Source organism: Lissotriton vulgaris, chromosome 1_1 (genome assembly GCF_964263255.1).
Source record: "Lissotriton vulgaris chromosome 1_1, aLisVul1.2, whole genome shotgun sequence".
Lineage (NCBI taxonomy): Eukaryota > Metazoa > Chordata > Amphibia > Caudata > Salamandridae > Lissotriton > Lissotriton vulgaris.
Genome location: NC_141685.1, coordinates 928,031,207 through 928,055,394, shown reverse-complemented (window position 1 = coordinate 928,055,394; position 24,188 = coordinate 928,031,207). Strand labels below are relative to the sequence as shown.

General features: G+C 40.4%; 1 protein-coding gene across 3 annotated transcripts in view; it reads right to left on the bottom strand.

The window, feature by feature from the left end:
* The window catches only part of LOC147748189 (deoxyhypusine synthase-like), a 237,855-nt gene that overhangs the window by 56,674 nt on the left and 156,993 nt on the right, over positions 1 to 24,188 (bottom strand). For all 3 annotated transcript variants that reach the window (XM_086959106.1, XM_086959105.1, XM_086959107.1), the window contains exons 5-7: positions 23,896 to 23,992; positions 3,241 to 3,327; positions 3,052 to 3,157 (exon numbers count right to left, since the gene is read on the bottom strand). In XM_086959106.1, coding sequence (XP_086815232.1) covers positions 3,052 to 3,157; positions 3,241 to 3,327; positions 23,896 to 23,992 — 290 coding nt within the window. The remainder of the gene's footprint in view (positions 1 to 3,051; positions 3,158 to 3,240; positions 3,328 to 23,895; positions 23,993 to 24,188) is intronic.

Genomic DNA, 24,188 nt, shown 5'->3' with positions numbered 1-24,188 from the left:
CATGGTAAAATGGGGATTTTGCTGGCTTTAATGAAAAAAATAAGACTATTAAAAACAACGAGAGGAGTATGATATCCTTCCCGGGTGGTTTTGTGTATGTAAGTGTAGTGTCTCCCTGACGTTCTTTCCTATGTATTAATTACCTACCTGCTAGACTACAAATGTTTTGTAGTGGTTGCCAGACTGCTATGTTAATTTGCTTCAAGTTCACCTCAAGATTACCTCATTTAATTTTTCCTTCCAGGATTGTAACATCCTCTTCCTGGTGCATATAATGCCCCTTTGGAGCCTTCTTACTTTATTCTACCTCCCATTATATGCCCAGAATCCTGACTGATTTTAACCTCAAGTTCTGCAAGCTTTCCTGAAACCCTGTTTGGATCTTCTACCCGGACTTCCCGTTGGATGCTGTGCTGAAGATTTCCCAACTTGTTCTGCTTGATGTTGGATTCTTTCCTGGTTTTCCTTGTACAATGAGAGATGGAGTGTGCTGCTGGAGAGACTGTCTCGAAGGCCTATTATACTCACCTCATTGTCTTTAATAAAATCTTATATTTCTCCTTAACTAACACAATGAAAATCCCCCAGAAATCAAATCGCCCATCACCAAAGACATTATGGGAAGTCTTCAAAGCTTTTTTTAATGGGCTATTCAGTAGAATATCTAGCACCCCATCAAGATATATTCCCTTAGTGAAAAATCTAACCAAGGGTCATAAAAGGATTACACCACAACTAACTAAATATATTTAGTTTCCCCTGAAGGTAATAAGACAACAAAATAACCTGCTGCAAACTTTACAGAGTCTTACTCATGATGCAATCTCCATATCTACACCATAAAGTGTCCCTTGCTGCCATAATATTCTTTAGTAAAATAACTCCAAAATGTACCTAAAACACAGTTCATTAAGAAAATCAAACAATGTAAACCAAGAGTTTACTTGTCATGCCACTAACCTAAGGAATTCAGTTCAAGAAATGATCTGACTAGCATCTCTCAGTTGTGGTCTTTCACAATAACGTGTTAACAAACATTCCTTCTCCGACTATACTCTGCCTTTTAAGTTGCTAGCCGAAGGTTTCTATTTTTGCATTCCAAATGTTGCTGTATGTATATATTCCTTAGGTACGCAAGATTACTAATGTCAGAGGAAAAAATACATCACCTCCATTCCAAATAATACACAAATATACTCACTGAATCATAAAAATAAGCTCTCCACAACTGATGAATGCAATTAAGCCAAATTCACTAGCACATTAAGGGATTAAGATAAATAAATACATTATTGGAGAAGGAGGAGGTGCAAAATAGTCAAAAGGTAAGTGCAACAGTCAGTGAAATAACAAATACATATTTGTTTTTCAAATCTAAGCAAAGAATACTTTTAAGTGTGCAATGGAATGAAGATGGGACAACGGGGTCTGTTGTGTTTTGAGAGTGACTGCGTGTGGAGAGGCACGGCGTTGCGAATAGAAATTTAGTAACAACTATGGATACTGTATAACCGCAGGTGTATCATCTATCATAGTGATCACTAGAAACCGGAATTCGGATTGCACTACTGATTTTGGAGATTTAATACATCACATTCTAAGAGACTACAGACTCTGAATTAAATTGGGAGACAGACTAAAAGGTCGCCGCTAAGAATATTTGTTTTTATGGAATGAAGATGCATCGAATTCGAAAGTATTTGAAGTATTGATCCGGATACTTTCATGACCTACATAAGAGTGGAGCTATTTGATACCTGCCCTGATGAAGCCCTATTCAGCGTGAAACATGTTTGCTGCGCTTCGGGTGCATGTTTGCATCCTTCTACGTAATTTGTGGTCCAAGATTCCATTAAAGGATCATATCTAACATCATTCGAAGAGTCGGGATAGATTAGTCTGTTTGTGCATTTGTGCAACTCGATATGTTTATGTTGCCTCTCTGTGCTTTTTTTTAAGAGGACAAAGGAGTCTGGAAATAGTGAGTAGTTATCTGTTGGGTCAGGATGTCCCCTTCATGGTAAACCGGCTTAAAACTCAGCAGGAGTGTGCCTCCTACTGGCTTAATACTAAAGTTATGCTTATATGAGACACCCCGACATTTTTGCGGACATCCGGTGTGCATGTCAACTGAGTGGTGTAAAGCGTACGTTTTAGGAGAACTTAGTTCATATCTGATGTAAGATTATTTAGACCGACCAAATCTGTGTCCCATAGCTTAAACCTGCTGTGCTACTTTTGTTTCAAACAACAGCATCTACAAATCTACCCGTCTATTCTTCCATTTATTCAGCAATCCAACTAGCAGGTGCTAGATTTACCATAAACAGTTTTGTTTGCCTTAATGTCTATTAATCTATTTCTGAAAAATGGCCCTCAACTCATGTCAAATATCATAATCTCTCCTTTTTGTTAAGTCATTTCCCAGTAACATAGCAATAATAAATCTCATCTAGCTTATCTATTAACCCAAAAAATCTCTGTTAAATTACATATCCCTCTCTTCCCACTAATGATCACACCAAACCCCTGTTCATTTTAATCTACCACAAAGAAACTGGAATGACTGCATGGAAAGGTTTGCTTGGGTGCTCAACACTGATTACAATAATGGATAACTCCGGACTAATCACTAACTTTAGGTTCCGGAGCAATGTGCTGCCTGGCTTCAACTCCTGGTATGGGGTCCATGGTCCAGTCTACCCAACCTGCACTCAATATAGCTGTCCCTCCACCCACTCTCTCATTCCCTCTATCCATCTACCCATCCCGCACAATCTCTCCCTCCACTAGTCAATATAGCTGTCCCACAAGCCACTACATCCTTCCATCTATCCCTCTCCTCACTGACATAGTCCATCGAACCACTCACCACCCATCCCTCCATCCATCTGTACCTAGACAGCCTGCTTCTGTAACGGATGTCACATGCAAACATCTGAGGATAACAGAGCTACTGTAGTCATATAAAAGGTAGTACACAACCCAAAGAAACAATTTATATCACTACTTAGAGGCACATAAAACTATTTTGAGACTAGATCAGCTCACCCTCCACAATGTCCAGCACTAGCCCAGGATTCTTGTAGGAGTGGAAGTATATCATATCACCCAGGGACCCGTCAGTCAAGGCAGGACTGAAGACTGGGATATTATTCTGGAGACAAAGAGACAAAAGTAAGAGCACTGAAACCAACCCAGAACTCCCCAACACAGGTCAAGGGCCAACACAGCACTCACCTTCTGTGCCCAGTAGTAAATGGAGTCTGGGTTGTTAATCTCTATGCCGAGCCGTGCGATCATCTTTGAAGGGGTCCATTTGATGCCCTGGGAAGATAAGAGGATTTAGTTGAGATGGTGCTAAGTAGACAAAGGCTCTCTCAAGATTTTGCATACTTCTCGGTGCCTTACTTGGACAAAAATTAGAATAGTCACGAATGGGCCCTTAGGGAACATTACAATAGCAGGCAAGTGCTCAACCCATGTTGCTGTATGAATAGTTAACTATAGAAAATTGGAAAGGCTTTTAAAGTTTAAATTAAAAAAGAATGATGACAATAACCTGGATGGGGAGATAAATATTTGTGAGACTTTACTGAACAAGACCGGAGAGTGGCTATTGAAAAGTATGTAAACTATAAATTGGTAATTGCAGATATTAGATGGGACATGTAAACCCCACCCCAGCCACAGGCGGCATCCCTTTCATCTATCATAATCAAATGGTATGCTCATCTAGCACTAGCATAGCACCAGTCATAGAGAGCATGCTTGGTTCTCCTAGCACTGTAACCATTGCCAGTGACTAGAACATAAATCTTCACCACGTGGCCTGTAACCACCATCAGAGGCCCCCCCACCATTTATAATCCCCAAGTGCCCCAATCCAACTCATTCATGTGTGAAGAAACCCCACCTCATTCTATCTACTTCCACACTGGCCGTGCTGTTGGACAGAGAAACTCTAATTGCATATTTCCCTACCTCAAAATCACTGTAGTAAGTTGTGACTCTTAAGGCTCCTAGCTCTGCAAACACGACAATAATGCATGTGCACTGAAGGAGCTTTCTGTGACTTAAAACCAGAGGAGGACACCACGTTCTGGAAGGCACACCATGTTCTCCCTCATTGCTGAGTGTGCTTGCTGTACAGAATGGACAGTGGTGGTAGCAAGTAGATTTCATCAGCAAGGCAAGTCTTTTTAGGGGTCATCTGCTACAGAAGAGTGGCCTTCTTACTTGTCCAAATTTGTCTGAAAGTTCCCTGCAAACGGGTCCTCCGCCCATCCATATGAGATATGGATTTTGTCTGTGCATATGTTATTTGTGTGCCAAAGGATGCTTGTGAAGCACATATGACACAAGTGACTGCAGCCATATTTGGTTTCACTTCATCAGCACGACATTTCAGTGGTACTTAAGACAGAGGTTTGGGGGGGGCGTGGCTTGCGCCCGACGTGGATGGCAGCTCGTCCGTAGCTCTCCGGTGACAGCGGTAGCGGAAACGGACTGACGATGCCTTTTCGTCTTACAAGCTGAGCCCAAATTGGAGGAATACTTGTTGGAACCTGCAGGGAACGTTTTCCCAGCCCTTGCAGCTGAAGGTATTTGCTCGTTTTTGAGTTTTTCACATAACGCGGCTCCGGACTTTATTCCGCCGCCATTTTGTGATACCCGGAACGGCGCTCATCGCGCTTCTCCTCATATCGGCGCAATTACTTTCCTCTAAGCTCCGTTTGGCTTTCTCCCCGGACAGCCTCAACGTTTTCTCTGCTGCATTATTAAATTACTCCTCTGAGGCTCCATTTTACTAGGCATGCTCGTCCTCTGATGGTGTTCTGCTGTGTCCTCATCCCATGGCCGCCATTTTGAGACACTGCTTTGCAATCTCCTCATGACCAGCTTTCTTCTTCTCGTATCCACACGCAAAGACTGCGTCCATTTTGTATAATGCTTGCAAGTGGCTTTTCATGCTTTTTTTGATGCCATTTTTGAGAGAAACTGTTTGCTGGTCTGAGGTAAAGCCTTTATCGCTGCTTTCATTGTTTCTCTCAGGATTATGTGCTTTCCATGTTTCTATCTAGAGGCCTTTACTCTGCTGACAGGCTTGGTCATTTGTGGACACTGATAATCTCTATGCCTCTACCTTCACGTCGTCTGTGCCTATCTCACCTGAATGTGACTCTTTAAGCTGACCTATGCTTGCACAGTCTCCTGACGTGATTGGAACCACTGCTTTCACCCTATGTCTTTTGGCGCAGATAATTTCCTTTCATTGACATGCTGATGGTCACCTGCTTTTGAATTTTTTCCCTGTAAAAAGTCTATTCCGCTGATACCTTCTGCGCAACACTGCTTCTTATTACTCTCCTATATTGGACCTTACCTATGGGTAAATTGCTTAAGGAGGTTCCTCTTGCTAAAGCCACTGCTCGTAAACTCCTGATTCACACAAGCTCACGATATCCGTGTTTATCCGTGGAAGAGTCAAATACCTCCTCACCTCAGTCTGCTTCCCCTAAGAAGACCTCTTCACCTGCAAATTCTTCAACTTCTCTTAGTAGTAAAGCTTCCTCCAAGAGACTAAAGAAGGACCCGCCGTCTCCTCCTGCGTCAACCTCTTCCGTCACCATGGATTTGCTCCTTGAGGAAATCAGGGCTCTGCGCCCCTTTGTTGAAGAAACTACTACCACTCTTCAGGAAACTACTACCACTCTTCAGGAAACCACTTCTACTCTTCAGGAACTTTCTAACAAATGGTTATCTGTAAAAAGCCGTGTCACAACGTTGGACCAAAATGTTGACTCTTTAAATGCTTCTTCCTCCAAAGTGGATTCCCTTTGCTCTCAAGTCTCCAGCTTGCACAAACAAATTGAAAATTTGGAAAATAGAAATTGTCGCAACAACCTTTGTATTTATGGCTTGGTGGAAAATTCAGAGGGATCGGATCCAATTTCTTTCTTTAAGTCCTTCTTGCCTAAACTTTTGAAACTCCCAGATAGCCCTCCGCTCAACATTCAAAGAGCGCATCGACTGGGTTCTCTGCCGCATCAACCATCTACTCCTTCAATGAGTAAGCCCAGGGGAGTGATTCTTTATTTTCTTGAGTATACTGACCTATTGAAAGTCCTAGCTGCCGCCAGGGCGTTGAAGAAAATTACTTGGTCTGGAAACACTCTATTTTTGTCCAGGATTATGCTAAATCAACTGCAGATAGTCGCAAATAATTTTTGGCATTGAGACCCCAGTTACGCTCCATCGGTGCCAGATATGGCCTCTATCACCCTTGTCTCTTTAGGGTTACTATCAACAATAAAACTACTTCATACAAAGACCCACTGAAACTTAAGAGCTTTCTCTACTCCTTGAGTGCTGAATCCATGGATACTGCATCTTCATCTGCTCCTCCATAATATGTTTTAGCCTTTGCTGCATTCTTGCCATTTGCATCTGTGTTTTTTTCTTTCATCTTGTTCTAGGATGTACCTATTACTTTTCCCACGCTTCTTTGTTGTTCTCGCAGTTTCATCTTCTTGGTTATATCTCCCTTTCCCCTTTTTCTATTTTCTCAATATCCTTGCTTTCTAGTTCTATTTCTTCTGGCTACCTGTTCTCTTTTATATGATTAACATGTTTTATTCTTTTCACAGGTCATCTTCCCACTTCTCCTCCCTCTCCTATTGTACATTAGTGGCTCGTTGGTGCTGTTTCCTTCCCCGCTTCTCCTCTGTGAGTTCGGATAAGCGCCATTCCCTCGTATGGCCTCCCACCCTCCCTCCCTCCATTTGATCTACAGTCTATGTGAGTTTTTACTTTTTTCTTTGCCCTTCCTGTTAATGTTCTATCTTGTCTTACCTTACTCTTTCCATTTTTCTTTTCTTGTTCTTCCTACACTTCTCTTCTTGCTTTCTTTCCCTCTTTACTCTACTTCTTTCTCTACCTCTCTGCTTTATTGCTTGGTTATCTTCTACCTGTTCTATAGTTTGGTTTCATTGACGTTCTGTTATTTGTATGCTTTATGTATTATTGTACTATTTTTATCTTGTTACATTCAGAGTTACCTCGTGGAATGTTAAAGGTTTAAATAATCCTATTAAGAGACAGCGAGTGTTATCTCACCCGTCTAATTTAAAGATAGATATTGTTATGTTACAAGAGACCCATCTTTCTGATGTTGAATCCTCTAAACTGACGAGACTCTGGGTTGGTAATGTATGCTTTTCCCCAGCTTTAGGAAAAAAGAATGGAGTGGTTATTTTAGTTCACAAAAAGTTCACTGTTTCTGTTATTCAGCAAGAATCTGACTCTGATGGTCGTTGGGTGCTTATTAAATTATTAATTGACAATGTACCTTTGGTTATTTTTAATGTTTATGCCCCGGTAACTGTTGACAACACTTTTTGGCCACTTATTTCTGATAAATTGGTCTCCCTTGACGATGATTATATCATTTTTGGGGAGATTGTAATCAAATTCACGATCCCATTCTTGATAGAAAATCTCCTGTTAAGTTTGTTCATTCCAAAATGCATAATCAATTTACCTCAGCCACCCGTCGTAAACCCTTAGTTGACATATGGAGACTTTGCCATCCTGATCTTCAAGAATTCAGCTACTTCTCCCCTCCTCACAAGACACAATCCCGCATTGATTACCTTTTTCTTAGTAAATCCTTAGCCCAATGTACCCTTGCTTCAGAAATAGGCTCCATCCTTATCTCTGACCATGCCCCAGTTTTTGTTGATTTTGATCTAGTCCCTTTCTCCCCTCCCTCTGGCAGATGGCGTTTTAATAATTCCCTTCTTGCAGACCCCAATTTCTCTGGTCAATTCAGTTCTTTTGTTGCTGACTTTTTTGCTATCAATTCCACCCCAGACTCTTCTCCTACCATGATTTGGGACTCTTAAAGCAACCGCTAGGGGTTTTTATCATTAATTACGTCTCCCAAAAGAAGAAGAGATTCGAAATAAAGTCCTCCCAACTTATGAAAAGAATTAAACATTTAGAACATGTCCATTTTCATTCCTTCTCAGACTCTTCTCTAAAAGAACTCATTACTGCTAAAGTCACCTTCAATAAATTGTCTACTGATGCTGCTTCTTATCTTTTAAAGAGTAGCGCTCGTTATTATGGAGGGCAAAATAAAATGGGTAAGGTTTTAGCTAATTATTTGAAAGTACGCCGGGATAGAACTCGGATTTCCTCCATAATTGATTCTTCTGGTACTTCTCACTTTAAGGATGATGACATTTTGCAGGAATTTGTCGCTTTTTACAAGGATCTTTACACTACTGAGTCCTCTCCGCTTCCCTCGGATTTATCATCCTACTTCCACTCCATCCCTTCTCCTCCTTCTTCCCATGTTGATTTTGCTTCACTTGAAGCGGATATAACCCTTCAAGAAATATCCCACGCAGTATCAATTTTAAAACGCGGTAAAGCCCATGGTCCCGATGGCTTCTCTATTGAGTTCTACTCACATTTTTCGAAACTTCTTCTTCCGCACATGCTAGTTTTATTTAATTCATTTATTGTAAACGGCTCTTCCCAAGGTACTTTTCAAGATGCTATGATCTGCCTCATCCCGAAAGATAACAAAGATCCTTCTTTTTGTAAAAATTACCGCCCCATTTCCCTTGTTAATACAGATTATAAGACTTTTGCCAAATTACTTGCCCTGCGTATTGATCCCATTTTACCCGAACTTATAGGTCCTGAGCAATCAGGTTTTGTGAAAGGACGTTTGTCCTCTGACAATTCCAGAGTTTTCTTTAACGTCCTTAGTAAAGCTTCTTCCCTTTCCTACCCTCTTGCAGCCATCACACTTGATGCCGAAAAGGCATTTGATAGGATTAGTTGGGAATTTATGTTTCGTGCCCTCAATTGGATTGGCTTTTCACCTAAATTAATCTCTCTCATCTCCCTTTTGTATTCCGGCCCTAGAGCTTCTATTTTTGCTAATGGTAAAATTTCTGATTATTTCTCCCTCTCTAGGGGTGTCAGGCAAGGTTGTCCCTTATCCCCCTTGTTATTTATTGTAACATTGGAACCTTTTCTCTCCAAACTCCGTCTAGATGCTCAAATCCTTAGTTTTAATCCTGGCCCCAATCAAGTTAAATTATCTGTTTATGCAGGCAACATTCTTTTCTATTGCTCTAATCCTGAGTCCACCCTTCCTGCCTTTTTGCTACAAGTTGACGCCTTCTCACAGGTTTCGGGTTATCGTCTCAATAGACAAGTGTGAAGTTTTACCTCTAAACGTTCTATGTATGCGTCATTACTTTGATCATGCTGGTTTCTCTTGGCAGTCGACTAAAATAAAATACTTAGGATTGTGGTTCTCCCCTTCCATATCTGACACCTTGAAAGCTAATTTTGATTATATTACAAAGAAATTGAACGACTATTACTAGATGGCACCGCCTCTTTCTCTCATGGTGAAGTCGTTTGGACTCCATCAAAATGAGGTTAGCCCCTATCGTCCTATATTTGCTTTCCATGCTTCCTGTTCGTATACCCGGTTATTATTTTAAATGACTAGATTCACTCTTGGTGAAATTTCTTTGGAAAAATAAATCTCCTCGGATTGCTTTGTCTTCCCTTAAAAAAGATAAACAATATGGAGGTCTTAAGTTTCCAGACTTTAAGGCATACCACTATTCTTTCAACCTTAAACAAGCCTCTCGTTGGCTTTCCACAGATGCTCCTACTTATCCTCCAGTTTGGCTGTCTCTGGAGAAATCCCTCATTTCGCCATTTGCTTTTTTGGAGGTTCTTGCTTTTTCCGCCAACGTTTCACTCTTGAAATCCCCTGTCATTGCTCACACCCGTTGCCTCTTATCCCCCTTTTACTCTCTTCTTATCCTTCTCTTACTTCTTTATCTCACCAATCCATCTGGCACAACAAGTTGCTTCGCATCAAGAATCGCTCCTTTTGTTGGAAATCTTGGCAATCCAAGGGTTTATCTTGGATCTCCCAACTTCTATCACATAAAGTTCCTCTTTCTTTTGCAGATCTTCAGACTCAATTTCTTCTCCCTACTTCCTTTAGAAAGCAATATGATCTATTACTTCCTGCTCTTCTTCAATACATTCAATATCTCCCTTCTTCCTCTGATATACCCTCCGCTTACTCTACTATTAGCCCACTTTTGGTTTCCTCTCCGCCCACTTCACATTTTTAGAAATGTCTTATGACCTTGCCTCATCAGCCCAAATCAAAGACTGAATTGGCCTGTGAACGGGATTTGTAATTATCCTAGCCTGTCTCTTTATGGGATAAGTTATGGTTAAAAATACACAAAACGTCTAGAGCTGCTAATACTACCCAAACTTTTTACTTTTTATATAATCGTTTACTTTTTACTCCACAGAAGTTGGCCACTTTTTCCCAGGATCTTTCCCCTAATTGTTGGTCCTGTTCCTGTCAACATGCAGACTTACTTCTCATGATGTTTCATTGCCCCAATATTGCTTCCTTTTGGCAATTAGTCTGGTCCCGCATACACAAGATTTTTGGTTTTACACTCCCTTTCTCTCTTCCCAATGTCCTTTTGGGTTCCTTATCTCCTGATTTACCACTCTCCCCTTCTCACTATAAGTTGCTTGACTTGTTTTTAGCCATTGCATTTCATCTCATTACCTCCAACTGGAAGGACTCTACTAAAGTTAGTTATTCAGCTTGGTGGAATGCTATTTGCTTTCATCACAGACTTGATACCAATTATGTTACCCCTGTTTCCTTAGCTGTTAAACGAGATGTGTTATGGATTCCTCTTACTTCCTACCTTTCTAAGGCCTCTCCCTCTCCTCAAAAGGTTACTGCTAATCACCAAAATCCATCTGATGATGTTCACAAACCGCCATGATATTTCTTATTTCTCTTTTTACTTCAATTTTACAATGTTTTTCGCTTATTTATTACTTGCTGTCTATCTTATATCCTTTATTTATATTCATTATTTGCATACAATGTTATGTTTTATGAATCGTCATACTCCTTTTCCCCTTTTATTTCGTCTCTTGCTCCCTCCCCTGTTTTTCTTTCTCAGGACTTAGCTATAGATGTTTATTGATTCCGTTTCATTATACCTGCTTAAATTTTATTGTGTAGCTTTTATATCTCTGATGATTGATTGTATTACTCTTCTATATTTTAAACTATGTTTTTAGTTTCAATAAACTTGAACTTAAAAAAAAAAGACAGAGGTTTGAGGGAGAGCTCGCATAGCAGATATGAATTGCTGAACATTTCACAGATCCTTTTGTTTTGGGTAAGACAAAAAAGTACTACGAAGAGTCGACAGACGGCCCCTATGAAGCTAGGGAGTGTTCCCTTGCCGTTCCATGCCCAATGTTTTCAGGAAGAGCTACCCCTAGTAGGTTAACAGGCAGTTAAGTGGTGAAGCCTTGCTTATCTTTATTCCCTTGGTTTGGATTGTTCCCAGTTACAATTATCCAGTCTTCCAGCTCACACTTCATGACAAAGATTTAGGTGGACCAGTCTGAGTGGAATAAGCATAAGAGCAGAAATGCCCAGAACCCAACTCGGAAGTGGTCGTTAGAATACCCAACTGCTTTCTGCAACTTTAGTATAACTGATTCGCTGCGGCCGGAATTCCCCCGCGGTGCTGAGGAAATCCACACATGCGCCGTTTGGACGGCCCCCAGCTGTCCTCAGCACATGCCCACTTAGACGACAGACACCCGGGGGCCTTCCGATGCACGGAACATGATAAAAATGGGACAGAAACTTCTGATATCTTCGTTTATACCCATAATCTCTATACCAGTGCGATCAAGAAACTCTTCAAGCTACAGTTGGGGTAGCCAACGTATGTGTGGTGTGTGTGTGTCCTCCCCCACAGCATAAGCAATTAGAGACACACTGAAGCCTGAGGATGTATTTGGACTCCAAAGAGGCAAGTCTCACCATGGACATCTAGCACCAGGAAGCATCTCCATGCTAAAGGAGCTCCAACTTAGGGGGATCAGATGTTGTGACCAAAAAACCGGGACATTTCACATAAAATAGAGGAAGGCCTACAATTAACAACAATAAAGTGGCAAAGAATGACAGCTCTCATCCCCATGGAAACATAGAAGAGGCATTAAGAAAATAAATAAAATGTAATTTTTAAAACAAGCATCATACCTGTTAATTAAATTGTTTACTCATAACAGAATTGATGACACCCCCATTGCCTTTACCAATACATTTTCCTACCTGGGTGTCCCATTTGATAGAGACGGTCTGTGGAATAAAGCCACTGAAAATAGGAACTTACTATTTAGTGAATACTGTATGGCCCTTTGGAGGTTTGCAAAACGATTTGGCACAAATCCCCCCCGAGGTAGTGATAAAAATGTATAAAGTCAAGTGTCTAAGCATAGTTACATATGGGGCAGGATTGTGGGGATACAGAAATTGTGCTGACTTGCAAAAGGTGGAAAATTACTTTTTTAGATACTTACTTGCCATCCCTAAAAGTACATCAGCCTATGTTACCCACGCGGAATTCGGGGCACAATGTGTCTCAGACTCAATAAAGATGCAACCAATACTCCTCTGGCTCAAAATCTGGACCTCGGAGTATACAGCACTGAATCAAGAAATTATTGGGGATTGTTTAAAACTTAGTCTGCACACAAGAATATTATGGTTAACGTATATCCAACGCTTTTTCCATGATATGGGTTGCTTCGAGTATTTTGAAAGGCCTGAAACCCTTTTAAAATGCAACCTTAACTGAAATCTGTTTTGCATGGTAGACACAGGTTTGGTTTAACCGGGCTTAGACTTGACATCTTCCATCGACTTGTCAGCTTTCCAAAAATGAATGATAGGGCGCAAAATCTGATTTACTGTCCGTGTGCTAATCTGCTCCTCCAGGATACAATGCATGTGGTTTTCTTTTGCAAGTTTAATACTCGTTTACGGAAAAGAACCATTTTACCAATATTTAAACAGCACAGCTTTACCCAATGCCGTCCTTCTTACGTATACTTGCAAACACTACCTACCTTAGAAATATGTTGCAGACTGGGGTCATTTTTATGTTCGGTTTTTAATACTAAAAAGACCATTATTTTAATATCCTGATTGGGCTGAATTCAGTAGTATTAAATGCTCAAATATCTTACAATTAATAAAATTTGGTGGAACATAGGATTGTGTAATATAAAATTTTTATAGTTCTATTTATCACCTGTTTTTATATTTAATATAGAGGCACTTTACAAACCAGGGCCAGGCGAGACGTTATAAGAGTGCTTCCCATAGTGAATCAGATTTTGCACATAAGCACTGACAACCCAATATAACTAGTCTGTTTACGGTTTGTCATCATTTGTGTATGTTAATTGATTATGTCAGATGGTTTTTAACTATTGGATAAGTACTGTATATTGCTCCTTTGATGTTTGATATGCTTTTATGGATGTTTTTCATACATTCGAATAAAGATTTACTTGACTACCCATGACAGCTGCTTACTAGAACACCTAAAAAAGTGCCTTTCACGGTTTTCAGTTTACCCACTCAAAAAACCGGGACATGAGCCACTTTTACCGAACTCTGCTGGGACAACTGTTGAAAAACCGGGACTGTCAGGGCAAATCCGGGACGCCTGGTCACCCTACTCCAACTGCAATCTGCAGTTGGACGAAAAGCCATCAAAACAACAAAAAAGGGAGGGTAGAAATCACGGATAGAACCTACCTCCAGTGAATCTATATATAAACAACATAGTTCTACCCCTATTTTATTTGGTTATTTTTTATTTTTTTGTATGCTCGTGGTGTGTTTGTTAGTAGCTAACCTCCAAATGTGGGAAAAGCACTATTCGTTTTTAAAATACCCCTCACACACTATGAATCCCATAGTGTCATGCTTCATGTGGGTCTTCCCGTCCCTCTACGGGGTGGGACGTGCTGCCACCTACGACTACGCGGGAGCACTTGATTTTGTGAAATTGGACTATGTGTGTGATTAGTGATGGTGATCTAAGTGATCTACAAGGTGTGCAATAGAGAAAATAAATAAATCAAATGGCTCATGGGTCATGCAAAAAAACAGTATGTATTCGCTTAAATAGGAGCATTTACCATCAGCTCCAAGCTTTATTTAATGAAAAGTAAAAGTTATTTTCCTCACATTATGCCATGACTTAGACATGGAGACACAGCAATTGTGTTTTTCATTTTTAAAGTGTGGAGTGATGTGTGTCTACTTTATGTAACGCTAACTATTAAAACCACAAAATTAGTAGTTTAGATACATCAATGTATGAATATATGTGATATGGATATCCAGGCACGCAGTATATCGTGAAAAATATATCACAGCATGTTTTTCCTCGAGACAGCGGAGAAACACAGCACAAAATATATATCGTGAAAAATATATCACAGCATTTTCTTGATTACAGGTCAACCAGAAATATGCTAATGCCTCGCATTAATGATTCCACGTATTGATGATAATGTGTGACATCTGTCTTCATATTTTTGTGTGTGTTTTTCTGTCCCCCATTTTTCAACATATACTACATTGAAAAATTTCTAAGAGGCCAATCAACCTCTTTTGTGAAACAATTTCTTTTTTAGCTGTCCAGCCTATTTTTGCGGCCAGTTTGTTGTGAGATAGGCATACTACAATTACAACTATAGTCCATTGAGTGCAGTAGGGATCGCAATAGGTCCTGATGAGTGTAGCAGTAGGGGACTGCTCATGAAACATGTCGACCAGGCCGAGAGTACAACATAACTAGTTTTTGCTCTCGCCTCTTCCTTCCCCCCTTTTTAAATGTTCCCAGCCAGAGATACTAATAAAGTCTATTTTTTTTACTAGCCAGGGAATTTTTGATTTATTTATTTTCTCTATTGCACACCTTGTAGATCACTCAGATCGCCATCACTAATCACACACATAGTCCAATTTCACAAAATCAAGTGCTCCCGCGTAGTAGTAGGTCGCAGCACGACCCGTAGAGGGACGGGAAGACCCCCATGATGAAGCATGACACTATAGGATTCATAGTGTGTGAGGGGTATTTTAAAAACACATAGTGCTTTCCCCACATTTGGAGGTTAGCTACTAACAAACACATCACAAGCATAAAAAAAATAAAAAAAAACATAAGCAAATAAAATAGGGATAGAACTCTGTTGTTTATATATATGTTGGACAACAAGCACCAAGAAATTATCAACAATTGACGAGACTGCATCACATTCACCCCCGCAACATTGAATGGCCACCTAGATTGATTGTGTGGTGGATTTTTGTAACAGGCCCAAAGAACAACCGAAGCTGCAGGACCTTCAGCACTGCAACAAATATGACTCAGATGCAACCTCAACGCTGCTATTTGGTAAGCCATGCTGGGTGCAGACAACCTTGAGTGGAGCGGTTTATAGAGATGAGGGGTAAAAAGGTCCCAATCCCTTACTGGCCGGAAAATGAGCATAGATTCTCTTTTTTGGTTCTTGTCCTTGACGGGGGAAAACCCCTAACCCCCTTAAGTGAGCAAGGTTCAACAGGTTTGTCTGGGCAAGATTTGTTTCATCTGTTTTTTCTGGAAAAAATTCCAATCACGCACTGTTTTTTTTTTATAAGGTGTTTGTAATAGTATTGGCACTCTATCCATAGGAGTGAGTGAAAGAAAACAGCCAACAAAGTCCTAAGGATTCTTCAGCTGGGGGTAAAGAATCCATAGGACTTTGTTAAAAAAACGACGTTGACTGATATTCCAAGGGTTCTACCCACCCTGAGTAAGCCCCAGGCCGGATGGCCATGTAAAAGGGTGAAACACGTGTTGGCTGGTTTCTTTCACTCCCTCTTATGGATAGAGTGCCAATACTACTATAAACACCTTATAAAAATATAGTGCGTGATTGGAATTTTTTCCAGAAAAAACGGATGAAACAAATCTTGCTCAGACAAACCTGTTGACCCTTGAGTGGAGCTGGCCTGCTGATCAGCAACTGATGCAGGCGCAGCCTGCCAACTAAAACAGTACTTCTTTGTTTTGCTAAACTAAAAGTACTGGCTGGACAATTATTTATTTAATCGATTAATAAATGTTGTTTTGAGTTCCTTCCTGAGTAAGCCTAGTACTGCTCAAATTTGCCACCCTCAGGATCAAGTGGTAACGGAAAATACTTGTTTTTCAGTTTTGAATCCAATGATAAGGTTAAATCTCTAGACACGAGTGGTACACTGCTCCAATTGAAACAATCTGAGCCCAATAACCACAGATTTCCTGGAGACCCATGAAAAACTTCCTATACATAGCATCCATACCTACCATCACCAGCTACCCTCAAACCCCTTCTGGTAACAGTCAATCCAACCGCGCTCTACTCACCACCAGGGATCACACTCCCAGCCCCGCAACCGAAAGTCTCATTTTCCAAATCACTGTAACATCTCTGTGGCTCCCCATCTAATGATCTTCTCACCTGTCCAACTGCCAGTGCCCCTAACAACACAGAATCATCCTATCAGCACCCCACATTTCTGAGTCTTTGCTCTGCTAGATAAGCCAATTTTACACTAGATTCCTTTCTGCGGCATCCCCCATCTTAATCAGTTGAATCCAAACTATTATTGGTAAAATATACAATCAACAAAATTGGTTTCTTGGCAGTCGAGAATAGTACTGTAATGTGGACTTTGCGCTGGAAAAGAGAGAAAACCTACCTGACTAAAGGAACGAGTGCTAGTCAGACTGATAAACAATCTGAAATGTAAAACTGCTATTTTACCCTAAAATACAGGGAGAAGGCATTAGTGACCTCAATACTGCAACTCTGAAAGTCCAATCTCCTACTCTGACTTCGTTGTAAAATCAAAAGAGCGTAACATACTGGGCTAAAATATGTCAAGCAAGCTGGGACACTCAGGATGTTTTGCAAGAAAAGATAGGCCTGCACAATGATGTAAAGGCTGCTTACTTTGAAACAGGAGGCTAGTCAACTAAGTAAGACTTACTTCTCATGATGTTTCATTGCCCCAATATTGCTTCCTTTTGGCAATTAGTCTGGTCCCGCATACACAAGATTTTTGGTTTTACACTCCCTTTCTCTCTTCCCAATGTCCTTTTGGGTTCCTTATCTCCTGATTTACCACTCTCCCCTTCTCACTATAAGTTGCTTGACTTGTTTTTAGCCATTGCATTTCATCTCATTACCTCCAACTGGAAGGACTCTACTAAAGTTAGTTATTCAGCTTGGTGGAATGCTATTTGCTTTCATCACAGACTTGATACCAATTATGTTACCCCTGTTTCCTTAGCTGTTAAACGAGATGTGTTATGGATTCCTCTTACTTCCTACCTTTCTAAGGCCTCTCCCTCTCCTCAAAAGGTTACTGCTAATCACCAAAATCCATCTGATGATGTTCACAAACCGCCATGATATTTCTTATTTCTCTTTTTACTTCAATTTTACAATGTTTTTCGCTTATTTATTACTTGCTGTCTATCTTATATCCTTTATTTATATTCATTATTTGCATACAATGTTATGTTTTATGAATCGTCATACTCCTTTTCCCCTTTTATTTCGTCTCTTGCTCCCTCCCCTGTTTTTCTTTCTCAGGACTTAGCTATAGATGTTTATTGATTCCGTTTCATTATACCTGCTTAAATTTTATTGTGTAGCTTTTATATCTCTGATGATTGATTGTATTACTCTTCTATATTTTAAACTATGTTTTTAGTTTCAATAAACTTGAACTTAAAAAAAAAAGACAGAGGTTTGAGGGAGAGCTCGCATAGCAGATATGAATTGCTGAACATTTCACAGATCCTTTTGTTTTGGGTAAGACAAAAAAGTACTACGAAGAGTCGACAGACGGCCCCTATGAAGCTAGGGAGTGTTCCCTTGCCGTTCCATGCCCAATGTTTTCAGGAAGAGCTACCCCTAGTAGGTTAACAGGCAGTTAAGTGGTGAAGCCTTGCTTATCTTTATTCCCTTGGTTTGGATTGTTCCCAGTTACAATTATCCAGTCTTCCAGCTCACACTTCATGACAAAGATTTAGGTGGACCAGTCTGAGTGGAATAAGCATAAGAGCAGAAATGCCCAGAACCCAACTCGGAAGTGGTCGTTAGAATACCCAACTGCTTTCTGCAACTTTAGTATAACTGATTCGCTGCGGCCGGAATTCCCCCGCGGTGCTGAGGAAATCCACACATGCGCCGTTTGGACGGCCCCCAGCTGTCCTCAGCACATGCCCACTTAGACGACAGACACCCGGGGGCCTTCCGATGCACGGAACATGATAAAAATGGGACAGAAACTTCTGATATCTTCGTTTATACCCATAATCTCTATACCAGTGCGATCAAGAAACTCTTCAAGCTACAGTTGGGGTAGCCAACGTATGTGTGGTGTGTGTGTGTCCTCCCCCACAGCATAAGCAATTAGAGACACACTGAAGCCTGAGGATGTATTTGGACTCCAAAGAGGCAAGTCTCACCATGGACATCTAGCACCAGGAAGCATCTCCATGCTAAAGGAGCTCCAACTTAGGGGGATCAGATGTTGTGACCAAAAAACCGGGACATTTCACATAAAATAGAGGAAGGCCTACAATTAACAACAATAAAGTGGCAAAGAATGACAGCTCTCATCCCCATGGAAACATAGAAGAGGCATTAAGAAAATAAATAAAATGTAATTTTTAAAACAAGCATCATACCTGTTAATTAAATTGTTTACTCATAACAGAATTGATGACACCCCCATTGCCTTTACCAATACATTTTCCTACCTGGGTGTCCCATTTGATAGAGACGGTCTGTGGAATAAAGCCACTGAAAATAGGAACTTACTATTTAGTGAATACTGTATGGCCCTTTGGAGGTTTGCAAAACGATTTGGCACAAATCCCCCCCGAGGTAGTGATAAAAATGTATAAAGTCAAGTGTCTAAGCATAGTTACATATGGGGCAGGATTGTGGGGATACAGAAATTGTGCTGACTTGCAAAAGGTGGAAAATTACTTTTTTAGATACTTACTTGCCATCCCTAAAAGTACATCAGCCTATGTTACCCACGCGGAATTCGGGGCACAATGTGTCTCAGACTCAATAAAGATGCAACCAATACTCCTCTGGCTCAAAATCTGGACCTCGGAGTATACAGCACTGAATCAAGAAATTATTGGGGATTGTTTAAAACTTAGTCTGCACACAAGAATATTATGGTTAACGTATATCCAACGCTTTTTCCATGATATGGGTTGCTTCGAGTATTTTGAAAGGCCTGAAACCCTTTTAAAATGCAACCTTAACTGAAATCTGTTTTGCATGGTAGACACAGGTTTGGTTTAACCGGGCTTAGACTTGACATCTTCCATCGACTTGTCAGCTTTCCAAAAATGAATGATAGGGCGCAAAATCTGATTTACTGTCCGTGTGCTAATCTGCTCCTCCAGGATACAATGCATGTGGTTTTCTTTTGCAAGTTTAATACTCGTTTACGGAAAAGAACCATTTTACCAATATTTAAACAGCACAGCTTTACCCAATGCCGTCCTTCTTACGTATACTTGCAAACACTACCTACCTTAGAAATATGTTGCAGACTGGGGTCATTTTTATGTTCGGTTTTTAATACTAAAAAGACCATTATTTTAATATCCTGATTGGGCTGAATTCAGTAGTATTAAATGCTCAAATATCTTACAATTAATAAAATTTGGTGGAACATAGGATTGTGTAATATAAAATTTTTATAGTTCTATTTATCACCTGTTTTTATATTTAATATAGAGGCACTTTACAAACCAGGGCCAGGCGAGACGTTATAAGAGTGCTTCCCATAGTGAATCAGATTTTGCACATAAGCACTGACAACCCAATATAACTAGTCTGTTTACGGTTTGTCATCATTTGTGTATGTTAATTGATTATGTCAGATGGTTTTTAACTATTGGATAAGTACTGTATATTGCTCCTTTGATGTTTGATATGCTTTTATGGATGTTTTTCATACATTCGAATAAAGATTTACTTGACTACCCATGACAGCTGCTTACTAGAACACCTAAAAAAGTGCCTTTCACGGTTTTCAGTTTACCCACTCAAAAAACCGGGACATGAGCCACTTTTACCGAACTCTGCTGGGACAACTGTTGAAAAACCGGGACTGTCAGGGCAAATCCGGGACGCCTGGTCACCCTACTCCAACTGCAATCTGCAGTTGGACGAAAAGCCATCAAAACAACAAAAAAGGGAGGGTAGAAATCACGGATAGAACCTACCTCCAGTGAATCTATATATAAACAACATAGTTCTACCCCTATTTTATTTGGTTATTTTTTATTTTTTTGTATGCTCGTGGTGTGTTTGTTAGTAGCTAACCTCCAAATGTGGGAAAAGCACTATTCGTTTTTAAAATACCCCTCACACACTATGAATCCCATAGTGTCATGCTTCATGTGGGTCTTCCCGTCCCTCTACGGGGTGGGACGTGCTGCCACCTACGACTACGCGGGAGCACTTGATTTTGTGAAATTGGACTATGTGTGTGATTAGTGATGGTGATCTAAGTGATCTACAAGGTGTGCAATAGAGAAAATAAATAAATCAAATGGCTCATGGGTCATGCAAAAAAACAGTATGTATTCGCTTAAATAGGAGCATTTACCATCAGCTCCAAGCTTTATTTAATGAAAAGTAAAAGTTATTTTCCTCACATTATGCCATGACTTAGACATGGAGACACAGCAATTGTGTTTTTCATTTTTAAAGTGTGGAGTGATGTGTGTCTACTTTATGTAACGCTAACTATTAAAACCACAAAATTAGTAGTTTAGATACATCAATGTATGAATATATGTGATATGGATATCCAGGCACGCAGTATATCGTGAAAAATATATCACAGCATGTTTTTCCTCGAGACAGCGGAGAAACACAGCACAAAATATATATCGTGAAAAATATATCACAGCATTTTCTTGATTACAGGTCAACCAGAAATATGCTAATGCCTCGCATTAATGATTCCACGTATTGATGATAATGTGTGACATCTGTCTTCATATTTTTGTGTGTGTTTTTCTGTCCCCCATTTTTCAACATATACTACATTGAAAAATTTCTAAGAGGCCAATCAACCTCTTTTGTGAAACAATTTCTTTTTTAGCTGTCCAGCCTATTTTTGCGGCCAGTTTGTTGTGAGATAGGCATACTACAATTACAACTATAGTCCATTGAGTGCAGTAGGGATCGCAATAGGTCCTGATGAGTGTAGCAGTAGGGGACTGCTCATGAAACATGTCGACCAGGCCGAGAGTACAACATAACTAGTTTTTGCTCTCGCCTCTTCCTTCCCCCCTTTTTAAATGTTCCCAGCCAGAGATACTAATAAAGTCTATTTTTTTTACTAGCCAGGGAATTTTTGATTTATTTATTTTCTCTATTGCACACCTTGTAGATCACTCAGATCGCCATCACTAATCACACACATAGTCCAATTTCACAAAATCAAGTGCTCCCGCGTAGTAGTAGGTCGCAGCACGACCCGTAGAGGGACGGGAAGACCCCCATGATGAAGCATGACACTATAGGATTCATAGTGTGTGAGGGGTATTTTAAAAACACATAGTGCTTTCCCCACATTTGGAGGTTAGCTACTAACAAACACATCACAAGCATAAAAAAAATAAAAAAAAACATAAGCAAATAAAATAGGGATAGAACTCTGTTGTTTATATATATGTTGGACAACAAGCACCAAGAAATTATCAACAATTGACGAGACTGCATCACATTCACCCCCGCAACATTGAATGGCCACCTAGATTGATTGTGTGGTGGATTTTTGTAACAGGCCCAAAGAACAACCGAAGCTGCAGGACCTTCAGCACTGCAACAAATATGACTCAGATGCAACCTCAACGCTGCTATTTGGTAAGCCATGCTGGGTGCAGACAACCTTGAGTGGAGCGGTTTATAGAGATGAGGGGTAAAAAGGTCCCAATCCCTTACTGGCCGGAAAATGAGCATAGATTCTCTTTTTTGGTTCTTGTCCTTGACGGGGGAAAACCCCTAACCCCCTTAAGTGAGCAAGGTTCAACAGGTTTGTCTGGGCAAGATTTGTTTCATCTGTTTTTTCTGGAAAAAATTCCAATCACGCACTGGTTTTTTTTTATAAAGTGTTTGTAATAGTATTGGCACTCTATCCATAGGAGTGAGTGAAAGAAAACAGCCAACAAAGTCCTAAGGATTCTTCAGCTGGGGGTAAAGAATCCATAGGACTTTGTTAAAAAAACGACGTTGACTGATATTCCAAGGGTTCTACCCACCCTGAGTAAGCCCCAGGCCGGATGGCCATGTAAAAGGGTGAAACACGTGTTGGCTGGTTTCTTTCACTCCCTCTTATGGATAGAGTGCCAATACTACTATAAACACCTTATAAAAATATAGTGCGTGATTGGAATTTTTTCCAGAAAAAACGGATGAAACAAATCTTGCTCAGACAAACCTGTTGACCCTTGAGTGGAGCTGGCCTGCTGATCAGCAACTGATGCAGGCGCAGCCTGCCAACTAAAACAGTACTTCTTTGTTTTGCTAAACTAAAAGTACTGGCTGGACAATTATTTATTTAATCGATTAATAAATGTTGTTTTGAGTTCCTTCCTGAGTAAGCCTAGTACTGCTCAAATTTGCCACCCTCAGGATCAAGTGGTAACGGAAAATACTTGTTTTTCAGTTTTGAATCCAATGATAAGGTTAAATCTCTAGACACGAGTGGTACACTGCTCCAATTGAAACAATCTGAGCCCAATAACCACAGATTTCCTGGAGACCCATGAAAAACTTCCTATACATAGCATCCATACCTACCATCACCAGCTACCCTCAAACCCCTTCTGGTAACAGTCAATCCAACCGCGCTCTACTCACCACCAGGGATCACACTCCCAGCCCCGCAACCGAAAGTCTCATTTTCCAAATCACTGTAACATCTCTGTGGCTCCCCATCTAATGATCTTCTCACCTGTCCAACTGCCAGTGCCCCTAACAACACAGAATCATCCTATCAGCACCCCACATTTCTGAGTCTTTGCTCTGCTAGATAAGCCAATTTTACACTAGATTCCTTTCTGCGGCATCCCCCATCTTAATCAGTTGAATCCAAACTATTATTGGTAAAATATACAATCAACAAAATTGGTTTCTTGGCAGTCGAGAATAGTACTGTAATGTGGACTTTGCGCTGGAAAAGAGAGAAAACCTACCTGACTAAAGGAACGAGTGCTAGTCAGACTGATAAACAATCTGAAATGTAAAACTGCTATTTTACCCTAAAATACAGGGAGAAGGCATTAGTGACCTCAATACTGCAACTCTGAAAGTCCAATCTCCTACTCTGACTTCGTTGTAAAATCAAAAGAGCGTAACATACTGGGCTAAAATATGTCAAGCAAGCTGGGACACTCAGGATGTTTTGCAAGAAAAGATAGGCCTGCACAATGATGTAAAGGCTGCTTACTTTGAAACAGGAGGCTAGTCAACTAAGTAAGCGCAGGTATAATATGATCACCCACAGAGGCCAAGAAGGAATGGTGTGGTATTATTTTAAACTCCCTATCAGTGGGATAAGAAATATTTAACTGGACCTAAATAAATACTGTTGCTTCATCCAATGAAGCATTAATAAAGGCAATAGAGGCTCTGGTGTGAAAAGTGAGTCCAGAAAGGGAAAAAATATGTTGGAGGTCATAATTACACAAGACAGGTCGGTAACAGAATTTGTTTCTTTATAACTCCATATCCCAGTTCAACCTCTTTCCTTTATTTCACTCCAATGTGCTGCCCATGAGATGCCCACATAACCGTATAACAAAGCATCCCTTAGGGAAGGCGTGTCCTCACCTGCGTATTCTGCTCTAAAAGCATCTGGTCCAGGATGGGCATGAGCCAATCCTCAAACTTGCAGTAGTTATTATTGGGCACCAGCAGATTACCCGTCCTGAAAAAGAGAAAAAAAATAACGTTGAGCTGTGTGTGCAGGGAGTAGGACAGCAAGACAAGTGTGTGTGCCTGGTGGCGAGACGTCAAGGGAAGGTAGAGATTTGAGCAGGGAGGTTACACTGAACATCAGTACAGGAGAGATACTCAGAAAACACAAGCAGGTGTAGGGAGCATGACATGAGGGCTGGGTGAGG